The sequence below is a fragment of the Ammodytes marinus genome (assembly GCF_949987685.1).
Source record: "Ammodytes marinus genome assembly, chromosome: 8".
NCBI lineage: Eukaryota > Metazoa > Chordata > Actinopteri > Uranoscopiformes > Ammodytidae > Ammodytes > Ammodytes marinus.
The window spans coordinates 18,822,081-18,838,239 of record NC_137212.1 but is presented as its reverse complement, the minus strand read 5'-3'; the positions used below and the strand labels follow the sequence as shown (position 1 = coordinate 18,838,239).

The 16,159-nt window shown below is 40.2% G+C and overlaps 1 protein-coding gene across 1 annotated transcript; it reads left to right on the top strand.

Moving 5' to 3' along the window:
- Positions 1-3,219: 3,219 nt before the first annotated feature.
- Positions 3,220-11,229, top strand: lpla (lipoprotein lipase a). The gene is made up of 10 exons (XM_080032261.1): positions 3,220-3,448; positions 4,365-4,570; positions 5,087-5,266; positions 5,989-6,100; positions 7,203-7,445; positions 7,910-8,152; positions 8,785-8,905; positions 9,096-9,278; positions 9,430-9,537; positions 9,826-11,229. The coding sequence occupies exons 1-10, from the start codon at positions 3,358-3,360 to the stop codon at positions 9,875-9,877; spliced, it is 1,539 nt and encodes a 512-aa protein (XP_079888387.1). The 5' UTR covers positions 3,220-3,357; the 3' UTR covers positions 9,878-11,229.
- Positions 11,230-16,159: the final 4,930 nt, after the last annotated feature.

Here is a 16,159-nt window from a genome sequence, read left to right as displayed (position 1 = left end):
AAGTGGAAATCCACTATGGTGTCGGCTAATTAGAACATTTTCTCTGTGGCTTTCATGCCACAAGTAAACTGTGAGCTACACCTTAATGATTGGTGAAACCATGACTCATGACTTTTTGACTCTCCAGCTGCCTTCAAGGTCTCAGCACAACAGACCCTGAAGGTCTTTTCATTTCCTGATGTGGCTGGACAGCGATGGCAATGAAAGAGAGCGGACACATTTAGATAAACGAGGACGCAATGTGACAAGTGCCAATGACGTTGTGACAAAATAACGGGAGGGTGGCCTCGCACCGGCAGCTAATCACAGTTTAAGTGTAACGCCAGATCAAGCTATATCTCCTGTCTGGCTGGCCTTGGTTAGGACCCCTCCTCACTATCCTATAGCAGTCCGCAATTTTGAGGGCCGCAGCGGCGCAAACAGAAGAATGTGAAACTAATGTAGTTCTCTTTTGTTTTTTTAAGTTTGAAAACCAAGCAGCAACAGGATGGTGAAGGAATTCTTCCCCAGCGGGAAATCTAGATTCTCTCTGCAGTTATCTTTTCATTTCCTCAGCACAGTCTCGGGGTCAAACTGGAGATCAGAGGGACTGGATGGTATTAAATGATCTCTTACAGACCAAAGCACCACACCTGTTGTTACATTCCTGTCATTCTCCATCCCTCTGTCTCTTCTTTGTCTATCGTCTTTCCTTCTCCCTCTTTTTTTGCTGGTAATTACACCAAGTGTGCAAAACTTTCAAGGTGTTTAGAAAAGTCTGTGATTCATCCATTGAAATGAACCTCCTTTTTCGATGAGACTGCCTAGGTGTGTCCCATTGCAGGATATGACATTTTGTTTGCCCTGTCGTTTTAATTGCCTGGGGACTCCCTTGGGTCCAGTACAGTAAACACAGTGAATGCAGATGGAGAGCAGAGATCACAGGCTGAGGAAGAGGGCGGTGCTCTTCTGTCTAATCACTGGGTTGGGCCTGTTGGTCGGACTATAAGCATCACCTTCCAACAAGCATTGGCACAACATATACATACAAAAACACCTAAGCATTTTTTTTTATCATGAGATGAAAGAAGCAGCATTAAGTATATTTAGAAAGGGCAAATATAGATAGAGTTGATTACTGGGGACAGATGAGGTTCCAATGAAAAAAAATGCCTTTTGAGAAGGAAAGTGAATCAGTTAGTTTCTCGAAGCATAAAACCTAATGTCCTGTCCCTCTACAACAGCTCCAAACACAGTGTGTTAGCACCTTGAAATGTCACAACTTTTCCTTTTTAGAAGTATTGGTTATAAACATGTTTCAGAAGTCTGCTACGCTCACCCATATACTGTATATAGTATAATGTTTTTTGCTGTTAAACAGTGTTATAAAACAGTGAATTTCTAAATGTAATTGGTGTCAGCAGCAGCACCACCCTTTACAAATCCCAAATGAGATTATTTGGGGGATTTATGTTCATTGGAGTTTTGTTCATAAGAGGTTAAACAGCTACTGGTACTGTTACACCACAATGTAGGGTAGCATACTGTACGTTAGTTTGCCTCTGAAGAACATTTTGGCAAACACAATGCATATTTGCTTATGCACTGTCCCACAAAACATATACAATTAAATAAACATTCAGTATTTTCTGTAACAACACTGCTGTATAATTTCTGTATTTTATATTTCCTTTGTACACGGTTGAAGCTAAACACCTGTTGGCGCAATGCATCCTTTGGAAAAGTGGGGACCTTTTCTCAAACAATGAAAAGTAACCTTTGGGATTCCTTGGCTCATTTACTATGTCAGGCGAATGTAAAAAAACAGGATTTGAACATGGCATTCCCCCTCTGAGTCACGCTCTACATGTGATATTTTAATCCAAATCTCATTTCATTTAGTTTGTTTTAGTTTTTCAGCAGGGTTTTAGAGAAATAATATTTTTGTAGATAAAAGCAAAATAGTGGCGGGAGTTAAACCACACAGAACTGGTTCTTTGAAAGACACATTTACTATGTCATGTTTAAAAACTTGTAAACTTCTTATTTTGATATCATCATGTTGTAGTAGGGTGCTGGCATCAGAGAACACACTGTACTATAGTGTAATGATGGAAGAAAAAAACAGTTAGGCAAGGTCCATCTGTTTTTGCAGTGCTCAGTTTGGAGGTGTACCATACACAGTATTTTGGCGTCATAAATCTCGGGCACATTTTTCTCATGCCTGCTCTCATTCTACATGTGTGTTTGATTTCTCGGGATGTTTTTGATCTCTTTTGCCCCCGAGTGCCAGAAATGGAGTTAAACTGACAGCATAAACGTCTTAACATCTTGTTTTCATTGCACATGACACAACATGGGACAAGAACACACTTTTTTAAACTTTTTTTTGTTGTTGCATGCAATCGGATCGTAGAGGACAAAACATTGTGGTATCAGTCATTGTGCTTTGTCTCCTGGTTTTCTTTTTTTTTTGGGGGGGGGATATTCTCACCAATAGGAGAGGAAGCTTTTTTGACACACCCCTACACTGCTCATGATATCTGTCAAAGACCACAGTTGACTAAGCTGTGGAGATCATCAGGCCACATCATGACACCAATGCATCATCTATCATGAGATTTGAATCAGATAGAAATAAACATCAGTGACATGACAGTGATCACATTCAGAAAAGTGAGAAACTGAATCTGTCTCTCTAAAAAATGAGGAAGTTTATTATTCAATAGCTTGTAACCACTTTATAGGACCATTTATAATCAGACTGTACTGTTTCTACTGTGTCTTATTGTTTTATTAATTGTGTTTCATAAATGAACCCATGACTCATTTAGTAGGACTTTAACTTATATACTTAGATACATATTTGAGGTTTGAGGTTTCCATTTAGTGCTTCACTTTTCTTCCTGTCCCTATCTTCCCTTTTTCTTTTCTTTTCACACAAAATATACATATATTTTTTTAATTTGGCAAAAAGTCTTAGGCAGCTTTCTTGCAATTTGTAAAAGATGTTGCGCCTTCATTGTTAGTTAATAAGTGAAACTAAAGAGTCCTGCGCGCTGCAGCGTTGCTCTAGGATTAAAGGTTGTGAATGATTTTCCTTCTGTGATTACACAGAACAGCCAAAGTTTAAACTCCGCCCCCTCCCTTACCTCCAGCCAATCACGTTTGAATATGCTAATGAGCCACCCATAAAGATGACTTGTAGCGGCATCTGTGACAGACCATAAGAAACTTTACTCCTAAACCACAACTCCATACAACTTTCTGATCGTTGCCCTGTTTATAGAATACAAGATTGGATATAAGAACCGGTCGACAGACATCAAGACAACTTTTAATTCGGGATATTTTGAGAAAAAATAACTTCTTAATAATATGGGAAAAGAAAATATCTTCTTTTTAACAGTTTGGATAATTTGGGGCAACATTTTTGCAACTTTTTCGTCTGACCCCGCAACCGTGTTTGGTAAGAATGATCATGATTCCTTTGTCTTGTGATAGGCCTGTCTGTTTGTCATGCTTCTACTATGTCCAGGATAATTTAAGTAAACATAGCCGCGGGAAACAGGTTAATTAATGCAAGCTGCGCTGCGTTGACCGCGTGTAACCCCGTGAGACGCTCTTCAGGTCTGCAGGTCTGCATCCCATTTCATACAATTCATGCATGTGTGTGTGAAGGAATGCTGCAGCTTCAGGCCCTTTGTCTAAAGAAAGAAAATAGGGGAAAGAAAACATCAACACAATGAAAAACGGAGCATTTAAATCTTAAAGAAAACCAATTGAAAATGTCGTGTCTAGAATATAATAGAACTTACTAGCATGAATTGCCTAATAAGACGGAAGTTAGGTCCTTTTAATGGCGTTTCTCCACTTAAAACTATTTAGACTTTATAAAGACTATGGTTTGGTTACAAATTAGTGATCTCACTAAACGAATCAAAACAGATGTAACCAAACTAATTCTCTAGGAAATCAAAGTTCTTAACAGTATTTTGAGGATTACTTCAATGTATGCGGGTAGAAATGCAGTTGAGACAAAAGGGGGCGACACTGCCACACTCTATAACTGAGTCACACCGCTGATATTAGTTGTCACTTAGTGTAATGTAATAGAGAAGAGCAGCAAGTTTTCACAATTTGCACAAAAAAAATCGTATTCATGTATATGAGTTTATGCGGTCCGCCCCGGTCTCCAGTGAATGTGGTTGCCCTTAAAAGAGAGTGTCTCAAATTACTGCCTGAAACTAGTATGGATGCTTGCAACTGAAAGATGTAATAATACTGTTGTAAATGTAGCTTTCTCCTGGTCATAATCACTGACTGTGCATGCAACCCTCCACCGCAATCTAACAATCTGCTGCAAACTGTTTGTGTTGTGACAGATAACTCCACAGTCACCGCTTCTCCCCTCCCCACCACTACCGAATGGATCACAGACTACACTGACATTGTGTCCAAGTTCTCCCTGCGCACCTTGGACAGCCCAGATGATGACATGTGCTACATTGTGCCCGGGAGGCTAGAAACCTTGGTAGAGTGTGAATTCAACTCCGAAGTTCAGACCTTCGTTGTGATACATGGCTGGACGGTATGTCAGAATTAATGTATTTCAAGTAAAGTATGCTCTCTTATTAAAATCCATATTAGAAATCAAAGTGTAGCCTCCGCCTCTATTGCTTCATCTTATGGGAGCCCTATCTGCTAGTTAAATATATTTTTGTGTAATGTGTATGCAGGTAATGTGCACAGTTCTTCCAGTGCCCCTTTGGCTCAGAGACACAGATGTGTTTAAATGATACCACCAATACCAGTTGGGAAAAATGCTATAAATGGTATGTTGCATGCACATACAAAAGTTGGTGCACTTGCCAATGCGATGTTGTAATAACCATTTCAGAGAAAAACGGACTGAAGGCAGCTTAGTTCCTCAAACAGACCATGCATCTCCTCCCATAATGTGATTTAGAGACGGTCATGCAACACGATTCCCTGGCTGCTCTCCAGGGCACTGAACGAGGGCTAAGGGCCAGATGAAATCGCTGCATATTGCAGCTGACTTTAGAAAAGTGTGTGACTATTTGTGTGCGTATGCGTGTTTGTATAGGTTACGGGGATGTTTGAGAGCTGGGTGCCCAAGCTGGTGTCTGCTCTCCATGGGCGCGAGCCCAAATCCAATGTGATCGTAGTGGACTGGCTGAGCCGTGCCAACCAGCACTACCCAACCTCTGCAGCCTACACCAAACTAGTGGGCCGTGACGTCGCCAAGATGGTTACCTGGATACAAGTGAGTGTTTTTCACTGTAGAGTATCCAAGCCTGTTGACAGCTGGCCAACAGCTGGATCGTATTTACCACATCCCTTCTGCTAACAACTGGATCAGACTGCTTTTAGATGACCAAATCATCACAGCACTCTTCGTTCAGCCTGCCAGCACACAATTTAGAGTGGCTGGTGAATCTGTGACAAATGTGTAGCTGGGGTTGTCATGTTTGTGTACCCTGTGGTGCAAACTTTGGATATGTTTTCCTACTGGTTATGATTTTTCAAACACCCTATAAAGGCGTTTTATGGCTGTGTCTGTGGCTTACAGGAGCCTCTCATTACACAGCTAAGTATTTAGTGGAACGCAGTCTTTGTTTGAGCGACCTCAAGGCGATAGGGGGTGCTGCATGAATAGCACCTTTGTTTGTCCTTTGTTTACGTGACTTCAAAGTTGAAAGCTTGAGAAGTTTTGGCAACGCATAGAGTTAGTTACACAAATCAATCCTTGTCTTGGATTAAGGTCCAGGCTTGTTGGCAATTCTTTGCCAGGTAAAGCCCACTATTAAAGGCCTACTTCACCGGTTGGAATATGAAGGTGTATTGAACTCGGAGATCCTATGAAGTATAAATGTGCAATTTGTTTTTAAATCGGATCATCCTGGCCTGAGAAAAGGCAGAAAGAGTGTTTTATGTCGCGCGGCAGGTCTACGTATACCTCTGTTCTCATCCATCTCCCCCTTTCAGAAAGTGCTGGAGTTGCCTTGGGAGAAGATTCATATGCTGGGTTACAGTCTCGGAGCACATGTTGCTGGAATCGCTGGAGACCTCACCGACCATAAAATCAGCAGGATCACAGGTTAGAACAGTTACTTAACCAGTCGATAACTTGCTTTCATTACATTACAGTTAAACAGTATGAGCATATCTAATGTATATATATATTATATATATATATATATATATATATATATATATACTGTATATATATATATATATATATATATATATATATATATATATATATATATATATATATATATATATATATATATATATATATATGTGTGTGTGTGTGTGTGTGTGTGTGTGTGTGTGTGTGTGTGTGTGTGTGTGTGTGTGTGTGTGTATGGGTCACCTTAACCCTAAATTCTGATTGGTTGAGTCACTTTTAAAGTAGTGATACGTTTGATAAACTTACACATTTTCACATTGTAACACTGGATTAGAGCATTCATTTATAAACACAACATCCATGTTCTTTAATTGTTTAGAATAGAATTTTGATTCATGTTCTAGTCTGCCTTAATTATAGCAGCTTATTACTTCCTTTTTACAAACACACCAAAACCAATAACAACCATGTGAAATGTGTTTTATCTCTTAAGTACTTTGGCTTATGTGAAAATGTTTTATCTTTAAATATAGCTTTTGAGCCAATTTATCCATGCATGCAAACATAACATACTGCAAAGTAATACATAGGCACTATTCTTTCAAGCCCTGCTCATAAAAACAACACAGTACAAATGCAATCCGTAAATTCCTGGCCTGTATTGTACGTGTGCATGTTGTCACTGCCGGTTAGTGGGTCCAATCTCCCTATTTCCCCCTATGAAGTTTATCCAGCTTTGAAATCTCTCTGACCAGCATATAATAGTGCTGTGCCCATTGTGGTCTTAGGCAGGAGCCCATTAATCACCGCTTCACATTTTTCCAATCATCAGTGGTTCTGCAGAGCTTTCCACAATAGAAACACACACTCACATGATTTAATGTCCATTTTTATAGGTAGATCCATAAATAGAAGGGATAGTTCAAAAAGCATTTTCCTTCTGATTGCATGTGGGTCTATCTTCACCTACAAATTTTTTTTATTTTTTGGACAATCTAACAAATTCTTCCAAAAGTTAAATCTGTAATCAGCTTTTCCCCTCACTCTCGATTGTCTTTCTTTCTAGGCCTGGATCCTGCTGGTCCCACCTTTGAGAACGCAGACGACCAGAACACCCTGTCCAAAGGCGACGCCCAGTTTGTGGACGTCCTGCACACCAACACCAGGGGCTCCCCGGACCGCAGCATCGGCATCCAGAGACCTGTGGGCCACATCGACATTTACCCCAATGGAGGCACTTTCCAACCTGGCTGCGACATCCAGAATACATTGATGGGGCTCGCATTAGACGGCCTCAAGGGCCTCCAAAGTATGTACACTACATATGACTTGGTGTCTTTTACTAACTGCACTGTGATGCTTTGGTTTATGTAATGCAAGGATGTGGTTTGTAGGCCCTTACTCTCACTGTCAGTAAGGTTATACAGTTAAGTGGAGGGTCTACGCTTTGAGTATATGACCTGTATTCAAACCTGCATTTCACGCATGCATCTGGCCTTGTCACTGTCCCCAGTTGCCAGTAAGGGGTTTTTCATACACTATCATGCAAATGCATGAAGTGATGGACTTGCAAAAGTGGTGTTGTAAATTTTCACGATAGACTTATTTAAATTTACATGGTGTCAACAGACACTTTAAGTCTATAAACTCCCTCAGGGCTACAATTAAAAATCTGTTTTCCTCCAGTCATAACAGCCGCAGATTTACAGTATGTCACAGCCATGCTCTGTCTTGTGTGGAGATGAACAGCCTCTTTACTTCTGTGTGCTGCAGATATGGACCAGCTGGTCAAATGTTCTCATGAGCGCTCCATCCACTTGTTCATCGACTCTCTGATGAACACCCAGCAGCAGAGCATGGCCTACCGCTGCAACTCCCGCCAGGCCTTCAACAAGGGCCTGTGCCTCAGCTGCAGGAAGAACCGCTGCAACAAGCTCGGATACAACATCAACAAGGTCCGCACGCCCCGCAGCACCAAGATGTACCTCAAGACCCGCGACATGATGCCTTACAAAGGTAAACCACAGGATAAATGACATGTCCAATTCAAGACAGTTGCAGAAAGACATTGAACTACTGTAAAAAAGCCTGCCCGGCTGTATGTACTTTTACTTTAGATTAGTGAGAGCTGAGTTAATGTGTGCACATACCTTCATTGGAGTAATCCTATCCTAAGTGACTGAGCTACAGTTGTTGCATGATCTTAGTGTGGCTGCTTAGAGTTAGTGTTGGTACAAATAGACTACGCACACTTTTAAAGGAAACTGTGACACTCAATGCCGGCGGATGCGTACGCACATGTGTAAGTAGCGAGTATTCACAAGGTCACAAGGAGAAGAGGTCATTGGTATTTAAGTTGCTTTAGGTATGCTAAGGGTAATGCTACACCGCTCTATATGAGCAGTGGAAAAGTTTATTTCAGAATGAGAATTTCGCATAGGTCCACTTTGTGAAGGAGAGGCAAAGGGATTAGCGTGTACAGTAAATAGTGCACATGAAAACCAACCAGGATTTAGCACAAATCTGGGTTTGAACGCGGCAACGTGACAGTCACATGAAGACAGAGAAAAGATCAAGTTTACATAAGGTCTAGCTATGTGAGAGTGTACGACTGGCCCTCAGTGAACCGTCTGTTTTTTCTCTTGTAGTTTTCCATTACCAAGTGAAGGTGCATTTCTTCAGCAAGGACCCACTGAGCTTCGCCGAGCAACCAATGAAGATTTCCCTGTATGGAACCCATGCAGAGAAGGAGGACATTACCTTTGTTCTGTACGTACATTCAGTTTTTTTTTTTTAATCCATTGAAAACCAAACACACCCAGACATGTGCGTGGACGTTACATGGAAAAGTAAACAGATGGTCAGCCACAGTGTTTCCAACTATCTATTGCCGTCATGTAGGGGAAAGTCCAGTCTGAGCAGCCAACCTTTAAACGTTGCTTTTCCTTCCACCCTGCAGGCCGGTGCTGGAGGGTAACACCACAGTGTCCTTCCTTATCACCACCGATGTGGACATTGGAGACCTGATGATCGTGAAGCTGCAATGGGAGAAAGACGCACTTGTCAGCTGGTCAGACTGGTGGGGCAGCAGCAAGTTCCACATCCGCAAAATGCGCGTCAAGTCCGGGGAGCACCAGTCCAAGTGAGTTCTTGGTCACCACCACAAAGATCTAGAATAAGCCAGAAAATATCTGGCGGCATGTATGTACTTCAGACTGATTGGTAATTCAAATTGTTATATCGGTTATACTTTTACTTAAAATTCTGTCTTTTTGTTTCCTGTGCTATTCTAGGGTGATCTTCAGTGCAAAGGAAGGAGAGTTTGCCTACCTGTCCAGAGGGGGAGAAGGTGCAGTCTTTGTCAAGTCAAAAGAAGACAACCTGAGCCGTAAAGAGAAATTGTAAGTTGGGGAAATGCTACCTTTTATATGGAGCCCGGAGTGTGCCACCGGAATAATTATACAACATTTTTTGTCGATAAAAAATTACACTGAATGAAACAATTTAAAATGATACTTTAATAAAAGGCACTGCACACATTTTCTCCTTTGATCACATTTTTTGAATAGCTTGAATGCATAAATACAGTGAATACAATTATACTGTAAGGAGACCTTCCTGTGAGCCTTGTAATGTATCATCAACAGCAGACGCTCACCTGTTAACTGTTGTCTTTTTCTTTGTTCCAGGATGCACAAGCTGAAAACGCAGGGCAGTCAGTTTGGAAAGAACGACGCCTGAAGATGCACTTGAACACGCAACCCGTGCCATCATGCACATCTTCCATCTCTACATACGTACATAGCCAAAGATAGAAAGCACACAGAAGACACTGGGAAGTATTTGCAAGTAACAGGACTTATACTCAATGCTATTTTTTTTCCGATTATTTTTCCCCCTCGTTCTGCTTCATGACTTTAACTCCCAGTGCAACCAACACAACCTCATACACAGTGCCAGAAATCAGTCCACTCTCAAACTCTTTCTTGTCTCTGCAAATTCTGCTGCTGACAAATGTTACAGGTCATAATGTGCTCACATTCGACACATTTTCACTCAGTAGCTTTTGCTGCATATCTTTGTAATCATTTGTGTATGCTTTTGTAACCTACATATATATGTACTGTTTCTACAGATTTTGGTGTATTTTGAACCACTGAACTGGTGTGTTTCCTTTGCCTTTGTGAACTTGAATTATTGTCAATGTATACATGATTTAGAGTGATAGGCATATTTTAGGCACCTGTGTCTGTTCTTTGTTTTTTTACTTTGTAAAATGTGCAAAATCATGATATCGTCCCTTATGTTTGACTTTATCCAACCACTAATTTGCCAACAATCGACAGGGACCAAAGAAGTATTTACTATCTACTGAATGGAGAATAACAGCAATCTTTGTAAATACTTTTTTTAAATCAATATTATATATTTTTTTTTGAATATGAGTCATGTGTTTATATCTGATTTTTTCGAAGCCCTGCTTGTTCTTTGATTGCATTTTGGTTATTGTGTCACTGGTCACTTTAAACGGCTCTCTGTCCCCAGCAGCCATTTAGAGGTTAAGGTCATTGAGATTGCGGTCCAGATGTGATATGCAATTTCTAGTTTGCTGTATTTTTCAATGAAATTGAACTGTGATCACTTTTTAAATGTTCCAGGGATTGCTAAGTTTTCCTTAATAAATGCATTAATAGGTCAACAGTGCCTCACCTGCAACAGGTCAAACATTGCAAAGTTTCTGACAAAACATACAGGCCATGGTTATTTGTGATGGACTGGCCCACATGATAGCCATACTACATCTCAAGAATACTTCATATTGTATTTATTGAATGTACATTTATATATTTGTATATTAAGCTGTAATATATTTTGGCAGGCTTCCATTATAGTGTGTATTTTAAAAGATGGATTTTGTCATTCTATGCACAAGTCTTTGGAAAGATCGATCAAATTGGTCTCCATGCCAGCTGTTCAGTGCATTGACATTTTTGTGAACTAAAACACAGTGCACTGTATAAATAAAGAGCCCAGGATGGTTTAATAAAGATATAAATCACATATTTTGATATTCCTGTCTGCTCAAGTTTGCTTTTGGACAATTATTAAATAAATCAATCACAAAAATGATTGTGGACATGCAGTGGAGGAAAAGTTGTAACTCACTACTATAGGCGCACTGCTTTGAAAATGTATAGTCAGATATAAAGTATCTTCCCAATTAGTAGCTTGTTGATTTTTAAAGCAGGTGACAATATATTTAAATTTCAGTAATGACTCTGAGGGAGTCACCTAATCATCTGGAGGCTGATAGCTCCTTGAGTCAGAATGACAAAATGGTGAATCTTCTACCAAAGAGAAATATGTAAAATAGAAATATGAACAAGCATAGTAGCTGAATATTAAAGTACACACCAAATGATCCCCATTTTGGTAATCAAATATTTTATTGTACATTTATTGATGCACTCTCTATTTCAATCCTTGTGTATACAAAAACTTCCCCTTATGGTTTGCATGTACTGTGTACACTGTATGTAGTTAAGAACAGTACCTTTCGAACACAGGAACATTTGCCATATTTTATTATGAATCTGATTTATTTGTACGGGTTGAGTTTCCTGACATTTAAATGCTCTATTTTAAATCTAAGTGTTCACATGAACACAGTGAATTTCTAAATGGATGCGGATATGCAGTATTTCCAACAAACACCCAATAAAAAATCACACATATCTCAAACCATACAATACAGCATGACATCCAACATCCAGAGTTAAAGGTGCCCTTTGGAGTTTTTATCGTCAACTGTCACATTTTCTATTATGACCGATGTTTCTCACCATAACACAATGTAGAGTATTTATAATTAAGGTCTGAGACATTGCATGCATTTATTTCCTCATATCACATTTCCAAAGCTATATATAGGAGTGCTGATCACATTAAATGGTCACATTGGTTTAGCCTTTTTTTTCAAAATTATTTGAAAGATGACCGTTACTTGATTTTCAGCCACTTTAGTATCATGGTTTGTCAGGTGGTTCCAGTGTAATAAAAAACGTTTGGATAGACTGGTATAACATGTAACATATTTACAGTCCTTATATGACTGACTTAAGGGACTCAATACTCTTGGTAATTATTTGCTGATGGTGGCAACTTTTGAGAATAGTCTTCTTCCAGCTCTTTGGGTTGCATGTTCCTCATTGTATTGTGAGTGTCTCATGCCACACTGGTCCTGGTATTGACTTGGACCCAACTCCACAAAGTCTTGGTCTGGTCTCGATACAATCTGATCTTGATCATGACTTGTTCCTGGTTCAGGACTAAGTCATCCCTGGTACCAGCATTAAGCCAAAAGCTCATTTTAGTTCTTCTGTTTTACATGCGCGACAATTATTGGGCTCCAGGTTCGGACATAGTCCGCGTAGTCCATAGCTGCATTGTCTGTGTGATATGTCAGCGGATATGTAGATGGGCAATAGTTTAAGTAGAGATTTATAGATGAAGTTGTACAAGTGGAAAGTTCTCATCATTAACTTCAGAGCTCCGTGATAGACAGCGTCCAACAGATGAAGGGAGCGAGCTGAGGCATTCATGTACAACATCCCCATAGTCCAAGAGTGGAAGAATGTGGCAGCTACAAGCCCTGTCCTTGCATTGGCTGAAAAGTATGCTTGTTACTAAGAAAGAAGCCTATTTTCAATCTCAGTTTCCTTCAAAGAATGTCAATGTGAAATTTAAAACAAAGGTTGTCATCAATTGTGATGCCTAAATATGTATAAGTGGTAACCGTGTCAATGGGGATACCCTGTGAAGAGCAGCTGGTCCCCTTTTGTTGTTGGAGAACGACATAACCTTTGTCTTTTAACACCAGGCTGAGGTGGAACAGGTGAGACTGAAGAGTGACTGCAGAAGTTCAAGTGTAAGGGCAACAGTGCAAGCACAACAATTTTGTTGTCACAGAGACATCGATATTTTGACCAACATCATTAACATAAATAGCAAAAAGGACCAATTGGAACACCCCTGTTGACACTGGATAGCTGGAGGACACACCACTGAATTGTACACATTGCTTATGATTGGAAAGATCAGTGACCTACACTTCCTACTGTTTATAAACACATCTTGTTTAGCCACCTTTGGAGGATTGTGTATAAATCCAAAAGATGTTAGACACTGCTGCTGTTTCTGACCTGCTGATGTGCTGCTTTCACTCCGCAGAGTCTGTAGATGTGGTGTACCAGTCTAAACCAAAGATATATGTAGGTAGGCCTCCCACCAAATCATTGCTCTGCCACTAGTGGTCAAAAGCCAGTGTGTCTTTTGATAGGTTATTATTGATATTGTAGGGCTGAACTACCTCTCCCTCTTGATATACAACTGTGTTAATATTTGTACTCATCCGATAAAAAAAGTAATTGTGTAACCAGCCGACTGTTGAAGCCACTTAAAGCCAACATCCAACAACTTTTAATAGTACGGGATTATAGCCAGTTGTTGTCACTAAGCCTTCTTTGCTAAACATTCAAAACATATTGTGTAACACAACACCACATATATGAATGAGAAACACATTTGTTGTATCTCTGATTCCTTGAGTGTGTGGGCAGGTTCCGCTTAAAGAGATTCCCACTCAGTTGTGGAACGTCAGGAAAGCATTGAGCAACATTTTGGATCTTGACAAGTTAATGAAGTGAAAATGTATAGAAACTGAAGCTGCTGTCCCTTTTTTATATATTATTCTAGCTGGCGGACACCTGGCAGGCCAGATGAAATCTGTTTTCAATTTTAGATTTGACATTCAGGGTATTACATCCTAATACCAAAAACCTTTCTCAGAACTGTGATACTGAACACACAATAATGAATATAAAGCTTTCTTCCAATCAACAAATGGGGTAACACTGATATATCTGTGATGCAGTGTGTTGACAAGAATCGAAAGACCGCGTGTACACATTTTGTAAGCATCTTACTCTTGAGAATTTTTCTTTTCCTGTTAATGTTTACCTCAGACGGGGCTCTCGACAAAATACATGAGCACATAGTCTGTTCTACAATATACTGTTAACAGAATATGATTGGATTTTGGATCAACAAGATACACTTTGGGGAACACTCAGGAATTTGGACATGTTCACCAAGTGTTAATGTGCGATTCCTAGAAGTAGGCGTAGGAAAAAAAAGTAATGGAATACATAAAACTCAAGACATTTTGTTGTCTCCAAATTTTATGGAGGAGGTCCACTCTCTGCTGGCACAGACACATCTCTGCTGTGGAGGTCTGGCATCTAATATACTCTGCAAAAACAAATGCAATCACTGCTTTTTTGAGGAAAATGTCATCATGTTCAAATAAAAGCTGAAGCTCATGAGGGAGCCGGTCTGCTGTGGGAGCAAAGTCTTGTGTGTTTGTCTGTGTGTGAGAGTGTGTATAGGAGGATGAGAAAGGGCTTGTCTGTGGATTGCACATCTTGTAGCAGTGCAACAGAATCAAACATCCATGTGTTATGCTGTTATCGTAGTTTTGCAAAGAACTGCAGGTTTTGTTAAAAGAATGTTTCTTGGGGTTGGGGCGCTCCGGTGGCGTAGTGGATAGAGCGCGTACCATATTGTCTCTGGCCGTCGTTGCAATGGTCGCTGGTTAAAATCTGATCGGTGGACCTTTACTGCAGGTCATCCCCCCTCTCTCTATGTCTCCCCATTTTAACTCTGTACTATCTAATAAAGCTTGAAAATGCCAAAAAAAAATAATGTTTATCGGGTGAATGTGAAACCTTCAGAGGTTTATGTCAATCAGAGTGAGCTACAGGGGCTGCAACCCTACCTGACTTAATGAAATACAGTACAATCCAGTGTCCACCTGTGATTTATTCAACAGTGTGTGAAACAGGATGCACTTTAAACCTATGTACAGCAATGTGTAACCATTTTTAAAGATGTAATGTATAAGCGTATGTACAAAAGAAGATGAAAATCCTTAAATTCTAAAACAGAGCATTGTAGTGTCATGCTAGTTGCTCTGTAAGGTATCCTTAGGTGCAGAACTAGAAGTGCTTTGACCTGAATGTGTATTTCCACATGCCAACACTCTCACTATGACAACAGTAACATGCAGATGCTAAGCAGGTATAATGTTTGTGCAGCACTTTAGCATCCTAACATTAGCTAATTAGCAGGGAAAAGAGAACGGTTATGTCATTATGTAAGCAGGTATGTGCATCACACACAAAAACATTCGATAAGGTCAAATGTGGGCCTGCTGGTGGTGGATCCATGAAAATCCATCCGGCACGTGATGAGATATTTCAGTCTTGACCAAAGTTGACGACCAAATGACTGACAATGCCACCCATATCCGTGCGTGTCTTGGCCATGGCCATTTTACTGCCTTTTCCTTGTGTTCTCTTGTGTTTCCAATTTTTCTGCTGTGTCTCTCATGTCGCGTTTGCCTGTCAATCTTTCTGTCCGCTCTGTCCTCAATCAGCTCATCAACACACTGTTTATCAACCCTGATTCTTCTTCAACTCAGCATCACATTGTTGTGTCCGCCACTGTAGCTATACTCTTAGGCTTTCTAGTGCCACTTATTTTTGCAGAACTTTGTACGCTTTCCTGTGTTCCAATGCCTGTACTACAAATGCTTTGTTCCTTGTGCGTCAGTGCTCTCCTGCCTGCTAAATCCACCATCTCAACCCAGCTACCTCTGCCTGCTTAGCCTCTTTGCTGCTTCTATATTTCTCAACCCACCAACCATCTGTTTCTGCTGAACCTAGTTATGGCTGGTTTAGACATTTAAATGTATCTGAGAGTAAGAGTATATGTCAGAGCTTCAGTGAATTCAGATCACAAATCGGCCCTTAAAAATTCATGTTGTTCCAATTATTAGACTGGTATCAATCTGGGATTGTCACGCTGTTCACAGATGATTGTTTACAGTACCAGAGGTGTGTTGTAACCACTGTTACCGTGTCTGTGAGCATTATTGATCAATTGACCCTCACAGAAACAAGC

Excerpts from the sequence above, each read along its gene's own strand:
- lpla (XM_080032261.1), top strand. The coding sequence starts at position 3,358 with ATGGGAAAAGAAAATATCTTCTTTTTAACAGTTTGGATAATTTGGGGC. Across the intron at positions 5,267-5,988 it reads AGATGGTTACCTGGATACAA|AAAGTGCTGGAGTTGCCTTG; the intron begins GTGAGTGTTTTT and ends TCCCCCTTTCAG. Across the intron at positions 9,538-9,825 it reads CTGAGCCGTAAAGAGAAATT|GATGCACAAGCTGAAAACGC; the intron begins GTAAGTTGGGGA and ends TCTTTGTTCCAG.